The sequence below is a fragment of the Hippoglossus stenolepis genome, chromosome 13, assembly GCF_022539355.2.
Source record: "Hippoglossus stenolepis isolate QCI-W04-F060 chromosome 13, HSTE1.2, whole genome shotgun sequence".
NCBI classification, from domain to species: domain Eukaryota; kingdom Metazoa; phylum Chordata; class Actinopteri; order Pleuronectiformes; family Pleuronectidae; genus Hippoglossus; species Hippoglossus stenolepis.
In genome coordinates this window covers 10,603,290-10,625,956 of record NC_061495.1, presented here as the reverse complement: position 1 = coordinate 10,625,956, position 22,667 = coordinate 10,603,290, and the positions used below count along the sequence as shown (strand labels likewise).

Genomic DNA, 22,667 nt, shown 5'->3' with positions numbered 1-22,667 from the left:
ACCATGTTTCTACTCATACTGGATCATTTATGTCTTTAGGAACCTGTAGCTTCTTCTCCACACTTAGAAAGTTAGGGTGAGGGAAGAGGGTTGTCAGTTGGTGGCCATTTGCAATCTCACCACTAGCTGACACGAAATCCAGCACAATGGGGCTTTGAAGAGCTAAGGAAGAATATCCAGATTTTGTGTGTTGATGATGACTTTACATCAATTTTATTCAAAACATGCTACCCTCCTTTTATAGAATATAAGAACCATGCTGTAAGTATGGCCAGGTGAGGAAACAATAACAATAATTATCACAATATGATTAAAACAAAAGTTGATTATGTATCAATATATGTGAAATATAGTTTTTCTCGTTATATTTTGTTTACATTGTACTGTATATATTTGAATCATTTATAGTTTATTGTGCTAAAATATTTGTTTTACTTATTTATTACCTTTAGGGTTTTTTTATGTCACTGTTTTTAGCTGCTATAACACTGAAAAGTTCCTAATAGTGGGACCAATACAGACTAATCTTATCTTATTATATAAATATAACCTAAGTCCCATATCTATTGATATAATTCCTAGATCAACCTCAGATTTGTCAAATGTTTTGTTGTTAATCAAATGTTTGTCATTCTCTGCTAATAAAGAGGAGTTTAAAACGACAACTTACAATCAGGAAATAATGTGACATTTATTGCGATAGTTATGAAAATCTACTCATATGAAAACAATTATTTGACATATCACCAAGCCCTATTTCCTCATGTCCTCTCCAAAAACACAGAATGATTTACTTTCTCTGGTGTCACCAGTGACTTCAGGGAATGATTTACATCAGATCTTCCATATATTTAATTGCTCGTTAATGCTGTCCAAACCACTGATTCACATCATGTTTGTTGTGGTACTCTTTGAAGCCATGCGATACAAACAGAGAGCTTCGTGAGAACCTTAACCACAGAGGAGTTGTCTTTCTCATATCGGACCAATCTGATCAGACATGACAAAACTCATAGAGAAAAAAGAAAAGGATAAAAAAACCAAGCAAACAGAAGTATTGGTCTTTTTCTTCCATGTCAAATTAATTATCTCGTGACACTGCACTTCCTCATCCCCAGGTTAGGAACCACTGTTTTATACAACTTTAACAGTACATGACAAATAGCTTGAACTTCTGTAGTTGATGCTCAAACCAGGTAAAACATTAAACTGCTGTCATATTAAAGTAAATATATATTTTTCCTTTTTTTTTTTCTTCAACGACACAACTTTTACTTGGAGCATTTTTCCAGTGAGTTATGTCATCTTTTACTTAAGCAAATTCTCTGAACGTGTCTTTACCCTGTGGTATTTGTATGAGTCACTTTAGCCTGCAGACACCAGCACACCTGAGGTTTACAGTTTCAACCATGCAAGATAATTCAAAATCATGTGGAACCTCCATTATGAGTCAGCACCAGGCCTCCGTAGCTCCTCCCAGTGCTCGGTTTAATTGGATGCTTTGCTGCTGGTGCGGGTGTTATTACTGACAGGTATGAATTTAATATGTTATACTAGGAATTGGCGTGCATGTTTATCTGGCAAGAAAAACAACAACACGCAGGTTCACATAGTTTATTTCTGAGAGCCTCGGTGGGACTGTCATCATAAATCATCCGCAAAGCTCCGAGCTGTGTAGTTTGCTTCTATAAATACTTCACATATCACGCATTTTAGATCAAGTCTCATGATGCCCGAGCTTTATTCACATTCCAACGCCACACAGGTGTTGAGTTTGATGAAAGGAAAGTCAAGTGGAAAGACAAAACGGTATTTTTCGGTCAACGAAACCAGAGCGCATTCCGCCAAGGCCCAACAGTCCCCTTGTGATACCAAATTAAAATGTACTATAGACCCAGTTTTTTATTTGGATAAATTGTAAATTGCACAAAAATAAATAAATATCAGTCCCCTAAACATGCCAGATTTTGTTTTTCACATGATCCATTCATTATTTTTTGAATAAACACCCAATCTCACCATGTCATGCCCCAACCCTCCACAAAGTATCATGAATATATCGGTGAAGTAGTTTCTGTGTAACCCTGCCAAGAGGAGCGACGCCTGCGAGCTAGTTCAGGCAGCCAACTCCAGCTGCGCTGCTCCAATCATGTGACGTACATCGCATGACATACCTCACTCTCCACAACCATCTATAATACGCAGACCACCTTATTAGGCTGTCTATTTAAGCAGAGAAATTTCCCCATCTCTCCATTCGCTTGCCCTGCTGCTGCGTCAGTCTTGCTTCAGCCCCTCCACCACCCCAGCATTCACCTGTAGGCTGCGATGGGGGAGGGGGGGTTATAAGTATTTGCTCATCATTCCCATCATATCTATGTAATCATATCGTGGGAAGTAACTAAGTCGGAGCCTAGACACCAAACAATAACCTGTTCTAATGTTGCAATAGCATTTGAATGTGAGTTGTCTGACTGAACTAACAAACACACATGAAAACACAACCTCCTTGGTGGAGTTAATTACACACAGATTATATATGTATATATTAGCTCTTGTGACAGAGTTGAATTAATGAAATAAATCGTGTAAGGTCTGTTTTTGATATTATACTATAAAAGACACACACACAGATTTTTGGCAAGGGAATAACACACCAACTCCCACGTTTAATTGACTCCTCAAACATTATTTACACAATTCCAGAAGACCAACACAAGTGCCAGATGACGAAAACAAAAGAAGAAAGTTCCTACACAAAATCAAAAACACAGAATATTTTAAATAAAAAGTCTTACACTAGTCTAAATCAAAAAAAAAGAAGAAAAGAATTGTCTAAATGTGTTGGATGAATCAAGATGTTTACAGGATAGGAAAGTGCTTCTCCCATAGAGATTGCTATTAAAATAACCTGCAAAACATCTCTGCTTGTCTCTCTCTGATGACGACGCCGCCGTTGTTCTTTGTTGGCCTCGCTGCGATATTCAAAAGGTTGGGGTTCGTAAGGCAGGACCGGTCAGTGCCATGATTGATGCCCTAGCATTACTTGATGGAAGTGCACTTCAGGACCCAATAGCTTGATGATTCCCTTGGTTTACATTCTGGTTTGGACATGTTTGTGTTTACAAGGAATCTGACTGCATTGGAATGTAGAGTGGACCCAGCTCTTATTGTCTCTACATCGGGTTTCTGACCATGCGTGCCCTGTAGGGTGTCGCAGACTGATCATGCTGATTCCTATTAGACCCAATGGAGGAGGCGAGAACTGCGTAAAAAAGGAGAATCCTCTGTTCTGAAGGCATCAGCGGCTATTTCTGAAAGCTTGTACTATTATTCAGCGGGTATTTTTGTGCGTTATCACTCGGTGCCAACGTAGCAGGTGTCGTAAGAGATTTCGTACACACTCGACTCGACCCCCTCATTCAGTGTGTCGAGAGAAACTCCATCCATCACAGATTACGGGACGAGGAGGCGATTCAAAGCCTAACTTTGACCCGCCTCCCAGTCTGCAGCTCATACAGTAGAATGAATCGATATGTGACATCACAGACTTAATATATCTCGGCTTGAGGCAAGGCTGTTAGAAACAGTCTCTGTCCTGTATTGCAGCTAATATGGTGCTTGACAAGTTACGCACATTACATGAACTGCGGCGCTACGCGACCTCTATGACCCTGTGTTTAAAGGGAGCAGAGCAAGTACAAAAAACTGCAAGGCAACGAAAAAGACATTCAGAAGTTGGTAGTTTTGTGCTACAGCTGGAAAAACAAAAAACTGTTGGGCGTCTTTTTTTTTTTTAACACAGCGCTTCTTCGGCATTTCACAATAATAATCACAAAATACCACAGTAAGCATGTTGACTAAAGATTATCTGTGTCAGCTCTGAGGCACCACTGCTAAATATTTAATTTATATAAAAATCACAGGTGGATGGTGTATGTGATGTGGAGTTATGAATGATACAAAAACACCGGGACAGCATCTGGCTTGCTCGAATAAAGAGACACACAGAGAGGAAATTAACGGAGGCTTTTTAAACAGTGTGGGAGGCAGCGTCAGTCAAAAAAAGCACTGGATATATAAAATAACTAACTGGCCCACTGCGATCAGATATGCATCTGGTATAATAATGTACAATAATGGAACAGTTTCACGTGCACGAGCTGTTCAAAGTGTCATTTTACATTCCTCAATTATATTTCCGATACATTCATTAGTGTTTTAATTCCACGTCTCTTCTGTGTGTCTGTGAATTGCTCAAGTCAGGCTGTGTCAGTGAAAGGCACTATAGAGAAGAAACTACTGCATCACGACTAGATTAACACAGACTACATCAGAACAAATCCGTCTAAATACGTTACTACATGACCTGTTTTTGAACTTGTTCATGTCAGGTGAACATTCATCCATTGTCCAGAAACAGGGTCGGACTAGACTTCACTTCAACTCTCCTTGTTGAATTTAGAAATCATCATTTTCTCTAAGGGTAAATAAGTTTTGATTTTTTTTTTTTTTTTTGGAGCGAGTCATTAGAAATGTATTAGAAGTCTCTGTTTAAATTACTTGAACAGACTTGAGGAGAAGTGACAGTGACCCAACAGAATTTAAGACTAAGCCCCTTCACCGATCAAAAGACACACAAACAAACACACATACAGTGACATCAGCGGCCCTCCTCACACAGATCGGACCATTTCAGAGCATCCCCAGAATCCCAGGATCCATACAGGCCTTTTTCACAGGAGACATTTTGACTTGTTCATCAGGAAACCCTGGGCCTCTGCTACTCCTACAAGTCCGATTGTCTGCAGTGAAAAAGGCCTTCGCTATCATTCCTCGCCAAAATCCAGGGAATGCAGTGGCAGTTATAGAAGCCCCCTGTTTACGATTTACGCTGCAGATAATGGTATGGGTAGAAAATGAAAGATATGATTTACGTATATATCTGTGGATTCTCAAAATCATACGGATGGCTCAAACAATGATAGGAACAGGAAATGAAAATTCCACTGGTAAGAATTCAGTATAAAGTTTAAACAACTACAACATCAAAATCTGTCACTGGTTTATATTCACACAGAGTTACTAGAACTAGATGGTAGCCATACAAGTAACAATAAGAAAAGGTAGTTCTATGAGTTAGCCATCAAATGGTCATACTTTATCTGAGATTTAATCTCTTTCATGGCCCCTCTGGAAACAAAATAAGTTTTTGGATTTGGTTTAAAGTAGAAAATTTGACTGATCATTTCAATAAATTCCTAAGTTGTAACAATCATAAAACCCCTAAGGTTCACATAGAGGATCTTTACTTGCTTTTTGTTTTTCTTCTCCTAACGCCTTTAACCCCACATGTATGCGCGCACACACCCACACTCACACCCACACATACACATTATAAATCAGACAAAAACACACACACACACACTCACAGCCCTACTCTGGGCCTCACAGTAACACAGCTCCACAGCGGATAGAGCCTAACAGTGAGATTGCCACTTTGTCGACTGTAGTTGGTCCAGACAGTCAGCCGTGTGATGGTCGCCGGTCTAGGAGGAGTTCAGCAGGTTGCTAAGGACTGCAAAGGGAGGGAAAATACAGCGTAAAGATCAAAGCATTTCAAAGTAATGTCATGTATTTTATGTGTGTTTGTGTTTGTGTGTGTATTTGTGTCGTACCCTGCGGATCTGAGTTGGCCTCGGCTGTGTCGACTTTGCGGGCTGCCTCTGGATCAGCTTCTAAACACAGAGATTAAAGAGTCAGTCAGACGCAAAACCCCAGACAGGCGATTTGTCGAAGCTGACAAGGCATCACACGTCAATATGAATTCCATAAGCATGTAGCTAATTAACTGCGTTTTCTACTCATTAACATAGAATCACTTTATATTGTTGCCTTTGGCAAATGTGACACAGAGGGATTTATCCCTCCTCTATAATTGTGAAACTATACAGCACCACTGACCATAAATTAAGCATGACATCGGGAGCACCCAGAGGGAGTTTCTGAGGATGTTAATATTTCTCAGCTCTAATTGCTTATTATCACCACCGTGAAAATTTGATTCATTTCTTTTTTTCCGCCGTAAACGTTCCAAACTGTTCATATGTGTGCCGTCAGGACCTCCCACTTATCGTCAGAGGAGCAGCCCCGGGCTGCACATGCTGATGACATTATAGTCCTTATACTCTCTGGACTTCATCTGACGGAGAATAATTCTATCCCATTAAAAACTGTCTCAGAAATCCACAGAGGAATAAGATAAATGGAAATCTGAAAGTGATCTTTATTCGCATTTAGATAGCTGATTAATACCAGCTTTTAATGTACATTACCTACTCACAGTATAGAAGTCTGAAACTGACATTTGCCCTCTATCACTGAAAACCTGACTGGCCTGTTGTTGGTGTTGACTGTAAATGGAAACTATGCTGAATTGGCTGTATTACTATGCAGGCAAACACTAACTGACAACACTCTGTAACGCTGAGTCTGCCCGGTTTCCAAGACACTGGTATTACCATGTTATTACTATAGACGATACTTCTGCTTTTAAGACTTTTTCAAACACACACTACAAACAACGACATCGACCTCACCTTCGAGCTTGGCTGAAGAAATGAGTTAGAGTCGTGATTAAAGGCTGTGATCCTGCTATGGTCCAAGTCAAGCATATACAGCTGTCTCCTGCATGATTAAGTCTTTAAGCATCTGACACTGTGATGCAGGTTGACGTACGTTGAGTAAATGAAGCTATAGGCTTAAGTTGTTTCCATAGTTCACTGTACAAGAGACTAGATTCTGAAGGAATCTCTTGTGTCTAGTCAAATATCAAGCCGTGTATTAGGCATTGTGCTATTTAAGGTTTACTCTGGTTCACTCAGTAATCAGCATGATAATTACCCTGTCTATTGCTGAAGCACAGTTTCTTCTTCTTATAGGTGATGAATCCGACGACTGATCCCACAGCAGCCGCAGCGATTCCACACAGGATGCCTGCTAAAGAGCCGGAGCTGGCTTCTGTCGGAAACGAGAACACCAAAGAAAAAATAGATTTTTAGGAGCTGAAAATGTCTCATCAACGTATAGAGCATCAGATTAGAATACCAGAATGAATTCTGAACACATTAGTTTGAGGATGTTTCATGATACAGCTGTGGCTGCACCGAGCTGAATGACTCTCAGTGTAACACCTGCGTATGGAGACAGTAATGTTCAGTGTCGCCACGGGGTGCCATTTTGAAATAATGAAAGGCAATTTAGCACTGAAGCTCAATGACATGTGTGCATGCCTCTGTGACTGTGTGTGTGTGTGTGTGTGTGTGTGTGTGTAAGAGAGAGAGAGAGAGACAGAGAGAGAGAGACAGAGATGTATCATCGTGTTCCAGCATCATTCAGATCCCTTTTCACTCGTCTAGCCCACAGTTTAGACGACCAAAAGAAAGCATTCACAGTGACAGCATGAAACTCTCTGCACCTGTAGCCCAGTTACTATGACAGCAATGATCTGAATAGTTTTCCTGCTGTGTCATAGCATACAGCGAACGCTTTTCATAGTCTATCGAAGGCAAAGGAAACAAACAGAGCAAACGCAGACGACCTATAGTGCCAAGACCATCATCAAATGAATGACCTAAGTGCATTCAAAATGAAGCAGGTAAAATGACAGGATAATTACTTACAGATTAAATTAAGCCAAAAATAATCTGTATATAAGTCTCTCTTCTTACTGATAACAAGGTTTAACTCATGAAATAGCAGATAAGGAATAGCAGTAAGGAAGCATCTACATTAAGTGTACATGTTTATGTGCAGTGTTCAATGTGTCATGCATTACCAGGTAATCTTGGGTAAAATTAGTATTAAAATGAATATTGGCTATACTAGTACAAGGAAGTACAAGAAAAAATAATAGACTAAAGTATAAAATATAGCAGGCATTGCTAGTTAAAGTAAAACCGCAACCGCCTTTGTGCAATTTAGGATTTAAAAATGTTTTGATGGATAATATGCTCTAAACATGCCTCACACTGGCTTCAGTCAACACAGGGTAAAGTAATAATAGTAATAATGGCAGGATGTGCTGTAGTAACAGGTGGGGGAGAGATGGGATAATGGTGTTTAATTGGTGGGTCAGTGTCAGTGAGTCAGTAGTTGAAGTAGAAAGGGTACATCAAATATCGTGATAAAGTCAAAGGTGAGAAAAACAAGGGAGTGGAAACCGGTACTGAAACACGCGTGACTCGGTGACTCAGTGAAATTAGGTAAAATTAAAATGGAAGAATGTAATGAGTCAGTAAGCGGAAGTACGGGTGGGGGTGCAGACACGGACGTGTGTGAACATGTGTGTGCACATACGCAGAACACACAGAACTGAGACATCAGATTGTGTGGTGTAAAGAAAGGCTGGAGGAGACATATAGTATGTAAATAGAGAATGCACTATGGAAAAAATGTATGGGAATCAGATAGATAGATAGATAGATAGAAAATATGTCTGTGTGTGTGTTTGTGTGTGTAATAATGTTTTAATAATTAATTATAGGTTTTGAAAAAGTGACCATTTCAAGTTTCAGCTCCGGTGACTTAAGCCTTTAAGCCACTGACTTAAACTCTGTCACTTAAAAGTCCCATTCTGCCATCTTCGCCTAAACTTGTCACTCATGAAATTATGCTAAGTGGAAAAGAAGAAGCTTTTGAAATGTCATGCAGCGACGACACACCTGCCGGGGGGCTCAGTGCAGTTTGCATAACATGAGACAATAGGGGAATGCTTATACTGCAGGTATGTGTTGGTTTGGGTCACGGGGTTGGGGGATGGACGTGTGTTCAAAACAGAAAAGGGAGAGGAACGATAACTCACCTGCAGCCTGTGGTTTGTCTGGTGTGTGGAAGAGAGAGCATAACAATACAATTAGCGATGTGAAAGTGAACCAGTTACAGACTGGTCAAAGTCATAAATTATGGTCAATGGCTGAACAACTTTAGTTAATTATTAAAGGGACACAAGGGACAGTTTATTTAAACAGGAACAAACATGTACCTGTTTTTCTATTCAATCTAATTTTCAGTTTGACAATCAGGAAGAAGTTACTTCCAGTGTGGAAGAGATTCAGAACAAGCACAGAGAGAATTCATCAAATATGTTTCATCAATATTGTTTGAATTAAAATATTTCACCCTCTGTCACGTATATCTTTTTTTTAATTTTTCATGCCAGTAATATCCTGATAGCAAAATAAGCTCTTCTGTATCAGATGTGTGTTTTGAAATGAAGATGCAATGATGTCATTCTTTTGTTATTATTCATATCTGCACCAAGACGACAAAATAAAGGCTCTTACCGTCTTCTTGGGGGCCAGCAACAGGTGCTGAAGAGAGAAAGAAAGGGAGCGAAGTGATTAAAGCAGAACGCAGTGAAAATGAGGTTATCACATAAATCATATAAAGCGCCGTGACACAGATTGCAGAGGAGAAGAGGAGAGGAGCGAGATTATTCTCTTCATTGTAGTTGATGCCTCAGAGGCATTAAGAGGTCTAGAGTTTCTGTCCTAACCAGTCTGGAAAGACACACACACACACACACACACACACACATAAACTGAGTCTCATCTGTACACACAGAGAAGTGCTTTCACAATTTCAGAGAGATATCTGATGAAGAGGCACACCCTGTGTCTCTGATCTTCGATTGGATCCATATGCAAACAACCCTGTTATCTCTCCCCTGTGCTGCCTGTCTGTATACGCCTGTGACATCACGGCTGCCCTCTACCTGCTTCAACTCGACAAAGCCACTAATAACACAGGACTAAAGAAGAGCGCCTTTCACCAAATTATAATCATTACATCAGCCGGGATGAATCAGCTTTCAGTTTGAAAGCTGATTCAAAGTGAAGTGAAGTGAAGTGAAGTGAAGTGAACGCTCCTGTTCCTGCATTATCGTCAAATTGCCTCGCAGCTATAGTGATTCAACTTTCGTAACCCCAGGAGATCAAACAAGTCTCTTGTCATGGGAACGGAGCGCTATAAATATACATTGGCATTCCTGAAGTATAGAGATCCAGCTGAATGCATCACAACAGAAAGTCTTTATGGTGTCAAGTGCTTCAAACTGACTGGTAACCATCACACTTTCTAGTTCTGTTGCCAGACGACAGCCAGAACGCCGGACTGCCTCAGGATTTGATGCTATGATTCATGAAGGGGGGCGGTAATGTTCTTTTTAATAAGACTTGATGCCAGTTTCAAAATGAGCTACTGTGAATAGAGCAGGAGACATGTCTAAACCTTTCTTGTATGAGGGTGTTAAATGCTGAAGATTTAGTGGGATTTTTGAACAATATCGATGTGACTGGAGTTGTGTGTTTTAATAACCCACTACAAGAAGGTTTTTATTAGTGTTTGTTTGTTTGTTAGCGAGATTACGTCAAAATTAAAAGGACGCATTTCCACGGAACTTGGCAGGATGCAGTAGGTGTCAGGGAAGAAACCATTACGTTTAGGTGTGGATCCAGGATTTCTTTTCTTTATTTAACATTGCGAGAAAGGGTGTTTTTTTTTTACATTTTCCCCAATTTTCCAAGGATATTGTTCATGGATGTTGATGGAAAAGGCACATTTAGGGAACTGATATCTATGAAAGTGTACAATTTGATTGAATTCAAGGGGACTGGCGGGCCTTGGCGGAGGTATCCTGTCAATTTCTTGTTTATGTCTTGTATATGTAGCCATCAATACTGGGATTTTGTAAGTATTTGTGAAAATATCTGGGAAGTAAATGCTAATTAAGGGAAACAAACGCGCAGTAGAACATCCTCTGTTGCTGATCAACCAAAATGGAACTATCCCTTCACAGGTTCCTGAATGTATTTATAAATGTGTACCCAAAGGTTCTTGTGTTTATCCTTATATACTAGGGACATTTTATTTTACTGGTTACAATTAAGACAGTTCGTGGTCACTAACTGGATTTTCCTGGATGTTGCCAGAGCATCCTCTGATTTAAACCCCTTGATCGGCGACAGAAATCCAATATTAACCCTAATACAGATATTATCTTTACAGATATTATCTTTTAGCAGTCCCACCCAAGAGGGAATATCTTCCAGATGTTCACCAAAAAGACGTAGTTTCTCGAACACACTGCGCTGAACCCTGTTAAACGGCTCGACGATAACAATCAACCGTCCGAGGAGCTGTCGTCAGCAGGGACTCTGAAACTCCTCCAGCTCCAGGGGTGTGATGGTGATCCTGTGAACTAGTGTTGACATAGATTAAAGGATATTGTCTGTCAGGAACGATACTTCAACCTGACTCTATAATAACCGAGGGGGGAAAACCCAAATGACTTATACAACATGTGTAAGTCAGTGTACCGAGCAGTTTGAGGCTGGGCAGGGCGACTTTAATTTACTGCAGATAAAACCTCAGAGGCGTAATGATCCCGTGACTGATATGGATGGTGAAGTGCAAGAAGAAGTGTGTTCATGTTGTGAAGTACAAGCTTTCACAAATGAGGGCGTCGTCTGTCACATTCTCCCGTGTTGATTTCCCTCTAATGTCCACCCTGTCGTCTTCTATTCATCCCTGGCTTTTCCATTAACCTCCATTCACACTTTCTCCTCTCCATCATTTCCCTTTGATTAGCTTGTATCCCCCCCCTCCCCTCTCTGTCATCTTCTCCTCAGAATAGAGAGGATGACCTTTCTTCATCCTCTTCTCTCTCTTTTTCACCACCATCAGAGATCGTTCCTCAGCCTATGAAACCCTCCAGAGCCGGCACTTCCCAAACAGTTAATAGCACGCCCCTACTCTTAGGTGCTAGCAACACTAAGAAGCTAGTTACCAGCGTTTGAAAATAACAATTTTAAAGAAAACAAACAACAGCACGACTTTGGAGAGGAAATGCTGAAATTATATCAGCATAACTTTAGGATTGGAAAGAGCAAGAATTCAGCTTTAAGGGAAGGGAGTCGATGGAGGATAATAAAATCACAGATGAGGTCAAACAGTTGAGTAGGGGGACATTTGAAATGTGATAAAAATCAAACTGAGGTAATGTGGGAGGTTTCCCTACTCGACCCATACCATACAGTGGAGGAGGTACACATTTAATGGGTTAAAGTCCAACCTCATAACCTTCCTAAGTGATTTGTATTCTGCGAAAGTAAAGCACATCTGTTTGCCATCAGTTTGTCCAGAAAACAGGGAGGTACAGTAATATTGTTCAGAATAACTCAGGCCATGTTTCTTTTAAATGAATGATGAGAAAACTTTTTGTCATTAATAATTTCATGGATGTTCTGGAAGTCAAATGAAGCGTGGAGATGTGATATGGTTTGAAATGCCGGATTCAGAGATACACTTCGGGCGAGAGGAAGTCCTTGTTCAAATGGTTTGATTGTCAGATGGTTGCTCAGGGGCAGGTAGTTGTAGCAGATTCAGAGTTTGAGGGAAACACACGTAAAAGAAGTCAGTCTACCTCAAACACACTCTCTCCAAACACTTCCACTAATGCTGTTCAACGATTTTCAAGCTATTCCCCACTCAGAGCCTCCTCTCTCACCATTTCTATAACATGTTTAAAATGCTGCTATGTAGACATTAACGTTTATAAGCGTGACTTCCACAGGCCAGCTTCTTCGTCTTGGATTCGCCGTTACTGTAGTAACTGAAATCAGCCGATTTTTATTACGCTGCCCTGAAGTGCTCTTGCAAGATGAAAAGCACATCTGACTCATACTTTTTAAGCAATAATGGTTGTTTGTTTGGCTGAAGCAAGACTTGGCTTCAGAAAGGTTGATGGTTATATAATGTGGTTGAGAGAGAGAGAGACAGAAATGAAAAAAAAATTATCATTGCTGATGATAACGTACCTGCGTTCACTTTAGCTCCTTGATCTGCTGGTAAAGACAAAGAACAGGATCATGTTTGGATGTGAAATCCAGTTAGAGATACGAATAATCAACAGCAGCACAGCCATGGAACACTAATCTGATGTTTTCTTCTGTCTATAATAAAATTACAAAGACAAAGTAAATAAGAAAACTGAATTTTCTCATCTCAACAGGAATTTGTGTTTTCACAATTTAATTATTTTACGTAGGAGTGGCTACATCTCGAGCAACAGCAGAGGAATATACATCAACATTCCCAGTTTTATAAAAGGTGTTCAGCAATGAAGAATGTGTGAATGTTTATCAATGTCTCTAAATTTACAGTACTTTATATAATATATGTATAAAGGCTGATTGGCCACTCTATCACTATATTGCATATAAATGTATTGAGATCAGTCATCATGGGCACAAACATTTTCTGCAAACTAACAAGTTCACCTGTTCATAGATTTTAGCATCTAACAAATGCCTGACTTTTACCATGAAGATCTCTGCATTATTTGCTGAGAAATTCAAGAATGTGGAAAAATGCCCTTTCGCAATGTAAAGAAAGTAAAAAAGTAAAATCCCTGGACCCGCCCCCTCAATCGTATCTGCTGCAAAGGTTAATGGGTTCCTCCTCGGGCCGATAACCCACCCTCCCACCAATTGGCAGTACAATCTCCTCAGCAGTTTTTGCGTAATCCTGCTGACAGACACATGAAAACATAGCCTCCTATAGGTGGAGGTAATTTGGAGATCTATCACAACTGTTGCTATTGTGACACAACTACACAGATATTAGCAGAAACATGGGGCAGAACATGTTTCAGAAACAAGTCTGTACAGTTTCCCCCATGTGAAGGACACACACGCTAAAGAGGTGAGCTCATCTACAGAATACGTGTGTTCATGCCTTCCTACAAATCGTATACCGCTCCACATACTGTATATAGTCAGATGATAGAGCTGTAGTGGCTTATTCATAGAGGGGTTTCTGTTGTTTGGATTTGAGGACAAAATGATAACAGTAACACAGTTCAACAGAAACACAAACCACATCCTCCAAAGTTGAATTTACACCTCATTTCAATAGGTGCACCTAATAAATGGCACTGGTAAACACACTGAGAAGTAGCCCACTCTGCCCTACCCACATTACCAGGGCCCTATTCTGTCCCACTTTAATTCAGAAAATTCAGAAGCAGGGAAATCTGTGTAGTCTGCGTTGGGATGTGATCTACATGAGTGAAAGCAGCATGAATTCTTGAGTGCATGTAGCAGAGAGTGAGCATTTTTCTTATTCTCACCTGAAGGGACAATGGACCTGGCTCCTGGTCTGACATTCGGCAAAATCTTTTCTTCAACAGTTGGTTGTTCCTGATTATCTTCTGCAAGTACGTCTGTCGCTGGTGCGGCGTCATCAATGGGTCCATTCTAAGGCAGAGGAATACAAACATCTATAATTTCCCGTTATATTAATTCATGGATTACAACTTTTATCAGTAATTTTTTGTAATTGACTGGATTATGGCACTCAATTTAGATTTTTTTTTTTTTTAAGTTAAATAATACAATAAATTCCTGTGAATTTGTTTTTCAACATGTATTATCATGAGGAAATTATAGGAAGGCTTCTCAATAGCATAGCAGCTCCTGTCTAATATCTACGTTATACACCACTTGTCAGTTATCATGTATCATGTGTCCCTAACATCACCTTCTAACATCTACTGGTAGTGGGTGACCTAAATTGTGCAGAAGACCTTCAAACGTACAAGGGATATTCAACATCTTGTCCTATATTCTAAATATATTTGAGATGTTGAAGTTAGTTCGAGTACAATATATTTGTCAGTAGGTTTTATAAGCTACTGACCTCCACCGGAGCAGCTGTCGTATCAGAGCCTGCAGTGGATACCTCCTCTACGTTCGTTGTTGGTTGCTCAGCCTCTGGATCCTGAACCTCTGGAACCTTTACCTCTGGATCAGCTTCTGGTTCTGGACAGGAGATGGAACCAGGTATTAGATCACTGATTTGTGTTTCTATCATCCGTTTACACAGAGTGTAGTAGCATGGCTGGTTTAACTGCATTTCTTAACATATATTCCAGGGAAAACAAGAAAGGTTGCACAAGTATTTCTGCACACAACATCACATGTTAACACATCGAATGGAAGGAAGAGGTGTCACCTCGAACAGGGATTTCAAGGGACAAATGCATAAATAACTATTATATCTTACTTCTCAGTGAATGATTTGTTTATTCACTGTGACTGTGCTAAGACTGTAGAAGTGAGGACATTTCAAAGTTTAGTATTTGTGCCAATAACCATGTTTATCTCAGTTTCATTATTGTTAAACTGCTATTGATAACCTTGTGTTGTTGCAGCTGCATCAGCCTCTGCGTCTGCTGCTGCAGTTGTCTCTTCTTCTGCATCTCCAGCTGCAGGATCTACCACGCCTGTGTCCTCAGCGGCAGGAGCTGCAGGAGTTGCCGCTTCTGTGTCCTCAGCGGCAGGAGCTGCAGGAGTTGCCGCTTCTGTGTCCTCAGCTGCAGGAGCTGCTGGTTCAGCGTCCTCAGCTGCAGGAGCTGCTGGTTCAGCATCCTCAGCTGCAGGAGCTGCTGGTTCAGCGTCCTCAGCTGCAGGAGCTGCTGGTTCAGCGTCCTCAGCTGAGGGAGCTGCAGGAGCTGCAGGAGTTGCTGCTTCTGTGTCCTCCGCTGCAGGAGCTGCTGGTTCAGCGTCCTCAGTGGCAGGAGCTGCAGATAGCTCAGTTCCAGCTTCAGGCTCAGCATCCGACTCAGGTGCACTCACCGATGGTTGTATTTCCTGTATTCAGCACAAGATTAACATCTCTTGAAATTACATTATTAAATGTTAAATCTTGCAAAATGATATAGCCCAGTAAAACCACATTTCCACAGATGATGCAGCTGTCAGGTGCTGGGAGGTGTTTGGAAAAAGACACAGAGCTGCCGTTACATTTCAAGCCCGTAAACTGACACCTCATAAAACCTTCTTTATCGAGCCAAGAACTAACATGAGTCACACAGTTTTCAGCCAGCTAATATATGTCATGATATCAAAAGGCTATCTTGAGCATTTAGGATTAGATTTCTCTCCAGATCTCAGTGAGTTTAACTAGATGAGAAGCACTTGTAGGGACACACTAAATAATTCAGGGGGCCCAAAGCTGGACAGCGGTTCAGGGGAGCTGCCGCTAACTTTTCTCAATTGGCCCAAACCCTCTAGCAGCGCTCTTCGCTATGCAATGATTGATGAGAGGACTAGGGCTTAACACAACAGAGTTTACCATCCATGTTAAACTTTAAAAATAACCTATAATGTAAACATGTACATTATTCTTTTTCTAGAGAAGTTGTTACAAAATGTATTTTCATACAGGTAAGCCGTGCAGATATTCCCCATCCTCACCTCAGTCTCGGGTTCCGCCTTGACTTCTGGCACTGCTGCAGCTTCGGGGGCCGGGATCTCAGGAGCCGCTTCCTCCTCTGTTGGGGGCAGAGAAACGGAATAATGAAAAATAAAAAATAAATAAGAGCACACATCCAGCGAAGCACTGACAACTGAGAAATATCCATTTCAAAAAAGCGGAAAGAAAAATAAAGAGCTGTCCTGAAACCCCGGTGCTTCAGCAAACATCACACAGTTGACGGAAACCTGTGAAACTATCCCTTTCTTTTAGGAAAGAAGAAAAGGTGGCAGCCATGGCAACACAAAATCCGTCTCACGGTCTCAAGGGGAGTTCCTCACATGTCCCTCAAACTTGGCAACATTCTTGAAATTGATCATATTGACCAGTTTGTGTCGTCTACTCTTTATACACCAACAAGTTCAAGTATCATACTGTGAATCGCACCTAAAAGAAAAACAATAAAACCTAAAGACCGGTTGTGATTAGTTTTACCATGGGTTATTTAAAACCCCATGTCTTAATCCATCTGCTGCCATTTAAAATCATTTGTCTAAATGGTTGTCAAGCTGTGGTGCATTTAATACATTTTATAACACGCACACACACACACACACACACACACACACACACACAGGGAGCCACACCCTGGCCTGATTGGTGCCTGATGTTAATGCTCCAGCTGCAATTTGGACGACTTCGATTACGTCTGACCGGCCTCACCATCATATGAGCTCTCGACCTCAGCACTGGAGTTGCAACTAGGTACTAATGAGAAAATACAACGAGCACATCTTTGTCATTCTCTGTGCGAGATGGGAACGGCGCGTGTGTGTGTTTGAGCCAGTGCTGTGACATTCCCCGGCCGAACGCGAGAAGCTGAAGCAGCAAACTGTGCTTTGACTTGGTCGCACTTTGCTCAGCAGCACCCTGATGCTGGTTCACCGGGGCAGAGCATTTTTCCAGACGTAAATACCAACTCTTAACTTCAGCGATTCAGCCTTCTGACTCGATTGATGGTCGGCGCTGAGACAGCTCGAAAAAAAGTGGGAGAGAAACGCACGAGAAGGCGGGAAAGATTAAAGAAAGAACACATCTGAAAATAATGAGGGAGATCAGGACTTTGCTGTTGTCTTCTTCAATGTGCTCACATAAAATCAAAAATACATCATCTTTGTTGTTTTGGCAGCTGTTCACTGCCCATTCCCATCACTGCTTTGCCAAGTGAGATTGCATCAGAGTCAGTGAAGCCTAGACAGGAACGGTATGAACACATCTCAAGCACTTCTATTATCGCGCAGGGGGAGCGGTGCAGGTGACACAAACAACCACACACATTCATGTACCAGGGAAAAATCCATAGGAAACACACATGTAAGTACGGCTGAACACACCCTACATGCACTTTTGCACTGAAACGTGACGATCAGACATGCAGACACTCCTGCACGGACCTATAGAACAAAAACAAGGTCTCTTTTTTCCCCTCTCGCCCCATGTTTTTACAGCGAGTGTCACTGCGGCACCTTAGCGTCCAAGATAAACCTAATTAATCTGTGCCCTCTGTGATTTATTTTGAGTTCAAAGAGACTAATGAGCAGGACTTCGTGTGTGACTCCGTGTGCAGGGTGTTTCCACTGTCTTTACGACCTCCTTGGAAATCTCTGTCTGGATCAAAGATGTACTGTGGCACGCCAGTCAAGGTAATGAGGTGGAAATAAGTGTAGACACTGGCTGATGTGTCTCGTCAGTGAACTGCAAACTTATGATAAGACGTAAAAAGTTAAACTACAAACTGCACAAACTGTGAAGAAGTGCCCGTTAACCTTTGTGTCTTTGTCCGACTCTTGTGTGTGTGGTGCGTGTCGGGGTCACGCCTATATGTCTTTACTGGCAGTATATGTGGAAATGAGTGGGCATGTTCCTTGCATGTCATTGTGCTTCCATGCGCATGTTTGTGCGAGGTATGCAGCTCTCATGTAACCTCTGTGTGTGTGTGTGTGTGTGTGTGTGTGTGTGTGTGTGTGTGTGTGTGTGTGTGTGTGTGTGTGTGTGTGTGTGTGTGTGTGTGTGTGTGTGTGTGTGTGTGTGTGTTAGAGATACTGCCCCCATAGAAACTCTTGCTTTGAGTTGCCACTCCATAGGACATTCTGTTCCCATCTATCAGTTTGCCACTTCCTCCTCTAACAACCTCCGCTACAGAGCACACATACACCCCCCACCCCACCCCGCACACACACACATTTGCATGCCTGCACATACACACACACATACATGCATGCAAAAATTACAATATCATAAAATGCCTTCTCCTTTCAGCCCAAACTTATACATGTTGAAACACACACACACACACACACAAGAATAACTTGATGTGCGCACAACTTCAGTTTCGCTCTCACACTCAGACTAAGTGGTGTCCTGTTTTGGGTTAGCGCGGCAGAGAAACAACTGGTTGCACATCCAAACGCCTCCCTCCTCTCCCCTCCTCCCCCTTTCCTTTCTTTCTTGTCTTAAAAATCTCCCTCCTATCTTTCTCTCTCTCTCTTTCTCCCCAAACTCAATCTGTTTCTCTGCCACTGCTTTCCCTTGAGGCGAATGAGTCATCTGTGTGCCTTTGACATGGCTGCACGCAATTGCATGGGACCGTACAGCATGTGCAGTGTTAAACTGGAAGAAAAAAAGAAAAAAGAAAGGCTCTCAGAGGAACGACTCTTGAGTCAATCCAGTTTATACATGTGGGAAGCTAAATACTGTTAGTCACACTGTGTTCTTTTAAAGAGGGGCCCGCGTGGTTTGAAAGATTGATAATCAGACATCTTTCTGTCTTTAATATGTCATCTGACACAGAGACGTGTTGTGACTGTACCCAGGACATGAAAGTTACTATTCAACTGTAGGAATGGTTCGAGGTTTTTGGGAAGTACGCTAATTTGTATTCTCAGCGGCTGGATGTAGCTTTGTATTTAGCACACAGACATGACAGTGGTATAAATCTAGCTCCGCGCAAGAGAGTGAATGAGCCCTTTTCCTGCCAAGCGATTCCTTTTCAAAGATCTAAGACCTAAAAATGGAGTTATGGAGCTCAATGGTACATCTAACGTGACGTGATGAGCGGCTATTAACAAACTGTAAACATCTTTGTTGTGTAATTGGATCTATATATCAAAAAGCAGAGGGGAAAAGCTGCACTTTATGTTTGCTTCTTATTGGATGTAATGCAGACATCAAGAGAGTCGCTTCATTCTGTAAGAGTGATTGGAAACAATTAGATTTTCCCAGACATATACATAATCATTTCACTTTTCTTCGTCTTCCACCAAACGAGAGTGTGACATCACTTGGAAAAGTCTACGAACATCGGCACCAGCTTTGCCAAAGTCTGCATGTATGAGCATGATTTAGGAAAAGGCCAAAATCAAAAAAACTGCTTTGGAAAAATAAGCGGAAAAAACCAGGGTTTGCAATTCAAATGAAAGACACATACATTTGAGCATTTATGACAAACTGTGCTTTATATGAATAATTCATATTTTTTGTGTTAAATGAGCCAGATCAAGTCAAATTGTGTTGGTGGGCTTCAGCAGCCAGTATAGCACGAGGAATGCACTTAATGTGTTAAGTACAGTATATCATGTTCTGTGCTTTTTAAGGAAGTGTTGGGGCATTGTCTGATGTTGGTGCCGCTGAGTCACATCCCAGTCATGTGATGGCCCTGTTTCTCATGGCACCTGATATCAGCTCTACCTAAGCCTGATAATTCAAAACTGAAATTTATTCCATCATTCTAATAATATTTTAGAAATTGGAAAATGGAAAATGTGGAGTGAACTCCATGCCCCTCTAGTTGTGTAACGCTCAGTACTACACAGTACACGTTACATAAATTGGAGTCTGGGGGGCGAGGACTTTCATTTTCTGGCTCTTTCAGGCTCCTGTAGGATTGTGTGAGCTCGCTTAGTGTGTGTGTGTGTGTGTGTGTGTGTGTGTGTGTGTATGTGTGCTTGAATGACTAATAATGCGTGAACATGCATGTATGTGTGTAACCAATAACCAAGCCATGCCCCGTAATAGTACACCAGAAACTGCCCGCGCATGTGTGTCAGGTGTGACACAGCCCCTCTACAACTCATTGTTCTGCCAGGTATGGGCCTATTGTGTGTGTGGGACAGAAAGTGCTGTGTTTACACCAATCACGCACACCTTCAAACTGCCCCCATGGGAGCAGAGGGAGAAGGTGTGGTTGTGTGTGTGCGTTTCACTTATGCATCAAAAGTGGTAGTTTAATGTGTAAACAGACAAGTCTGCACACATATATTGTACACATGCACCTGGCACACACACACACACACACACTTCCTATAACTGACTTATGTACAGACTCACATTAAAGCACCCTTATACTCCCACATGTTCTGTACATTAAAGTTATAGCCCACACCCACTCTCTCTCTCTCTCTCTCTTTCTCTGTCTCTCCCTCTCTCTCTCACACACATACAAACAGATGCTGAGAGCCCTGGGGGAGAGGAAGGCGCTGATACTAGTTGAGTTGCTGGGTGTTGTCTGCAGTTAGAGCTGGATCTAGTTACTGGGACACTCCCTATGTTTTACTTCTATAACTTACACACACTGTACAAGATGTGTGTGCAATTGACCTAACAACCCTATATTTTTCAATGTGACATGTATGTGTGTTTCTCACATACACACACACACACACACACACACACACACTTGCAAGTGAGCAAACACACCCACTGAGATTTTCTTTGCCCCAGTACTGGGTTTACAGTGAGTGTAGAGTTAGGCAATTAGAGAAAAGTGAGAGAGAGAGCGTGTGAAAGAAAAAGAAAGGGAACCTGTATGTGTGTCTGTGTGTGCGTGCCTGCTTGTGCACGTGGGTTTCCTGTCTTTGTCTTGCAATAAAAAGTGAACCGGTAGAGTGAGATTACTCCATCTGCATTCAGGCACACCAACGTTCAACAGATTATTTGTTTGCATAATATGTTTGATGAGGAGGGACCTGCTGTTACTCTACCTCTTTCACTCCTTTCTTCTTTCGATATCTCTCTCTCTCTCGTCAATTTCTCTACCTCTTTCACTCCTTTCTTCTTTTGATATCTCTCTCTCTCTTGCCAATCTCAATTCAATATTTCTCTTTTTATCTTCTTCAAGCATCTCCGCTATAGTTTCCTCTCATTTTCTTTCCCCCCCAGTGTCCGTGTTTGTCTCAGAGTTTCGATTTTATTGGAAGGGGGTTTTGAAGAATCTGAAATCATTGCATGTGCCGCGGGGAAGGGCAGGGGCCCATGGACCAGCTGAAGACGAAGAGGAAGAGGAGGGAGCGTAAAATGCAGAAGGAAAGATAGAGAGATGCAAAATGAAGATGGGAGATTTTAAAAGGATCAAATTAAAATGAGGACAAAAGAGGGATGAGGGAAAACACGAGGAAGAGAATCATTTATGCAAGCACAATGGGTCCACCACACCCATGTGGGCCAAAACTCATGTCCAGAAAGATGTGACCAAATTACATGGCACACCTATTTCACTGGTAATGTCTGAGCTGCAGAGTCAGAGACACTCACAGTGAGGAGCGGATCTTTATTATTCATTCATTCAGAGCGTATTAACACGAGCAGGATCCAAGTAAAGGTGAATTGGACTGACATGCCAACAGGGAGACAGACAGACTGGCATTTTCCCACACGCGCACACGGGCATTAATGGATGAGTAATGAGGGGAGATAATGAGAGGATGGGGAGAGAAAGGTTGAGACACGGAGGAATACTGAAGTAGAAACGAAGATGAAGATGACAAACACACAGACGGGCAGACAGACGGGCAGACAGACAGGCAGGCAGAGAGCAGAGCAATTTGCATTCAGCTCAAAGACTGGGTTGAGATAATTGGAGACAAATCTGTACCTTGAGCCTTGGCGCTTGTGGCCAGCAGGCTTCCTAACAGCAGAATCCACAGGTATGACATCATGGGAACACGGTGTTCTGGCTGCAAATGAACCGGGGTTCTCTCTGCCTTTCCACGGCCTTTCGGGGAGGACAAGTCACCGACTCCGGGTGGTTTCAGGTGGATGTGGAGGGCGTGTGCGTGTCGGTGTGCTGCTGCGTGTGCCGGTGCGTCGCTGCGCGTCTTAGGAATCAGACCGGTGGCGTTTCCAAGGTGCTCAGATGCTGTGCTCGGTGCGCGGCGCCGCGGATCTGTCGCTCTCTCCTTTTGTCTGAATTGGAGGAGCGAAGGTCCAGTCTTTATTAAGGGGGGCGGGTCTTCTCCAAAATAAAGGCAGGCGTGCAGACACCGGGGCTGGGTACGGTGCTGCTGGGGCACCGA

The 22,667-nt window shown here is 41.9% G+C and overlaps 1 protein-coding gene across 1 annotated transcript; it reads right to left on the bottom strand.

The window, feature by feature from the left end:
- Positions 1-2,634: 2,634 nt before the first annotated feature.
- si:ch211-39i22.1 (brain acid soluble protein 1) lies at positions 2,635-22,580 on the bottom strand. Its single transcript, XM_035174512.2, has 11 exons — positions 22,247-22,580; positions 16,320-16,396; positions 15,260-15,713; positions 14,761-14,882; positions 14,192-14,318; positions 12,879-12,902; positions 9,345-9,371; positions 8,864-8,881; positions 6,904-7,020; positions 5,679-5,738; positions 2,635-5,578 (listed from the first exon to the last, which is right to left on the bottom strand). The coding sequence occupies exons 1-11, from the start codon at positions 22,308-22,310 to the stop codon at positions 5,550-5,552; spliced, it is 1,119 nt and encodes a 372-aa protein (XP_035030403.1). The 5' UTR covers positions 22,311-22,580; the 3' UTR covers positions 2,635-5,549.
- Between the last annotated feature and the right edge of the window lie 87 nt (positions 22,581-22,667).

Excerpts from the sequence above, each read along its gene's own strand:
- si:ch211-39i22.1 (XM_035174512.2), bottom strand. The coding sequence starts at position 22,310 with ATGATGTCATACCTGTGGATTCTGCTGTTAGGAAGCCTGCTGGCCACA. Across the intron at positions 16,397-22,246 it reads CACAAGCGCCAAGGCTCAAG|AGGAGGAAGCGGCTCCTGAG; the intron begins GTACAGATTTGT and ends TGCCCCCAACAG. Across the intron at positions 5,579-5,678 it reads GGCCAACTCAGATCCGCAGG|TCCTTAGCAACCTGCTGAAC; the intron begins GTACGACACAAA and ends CTCCCTTTGCAG.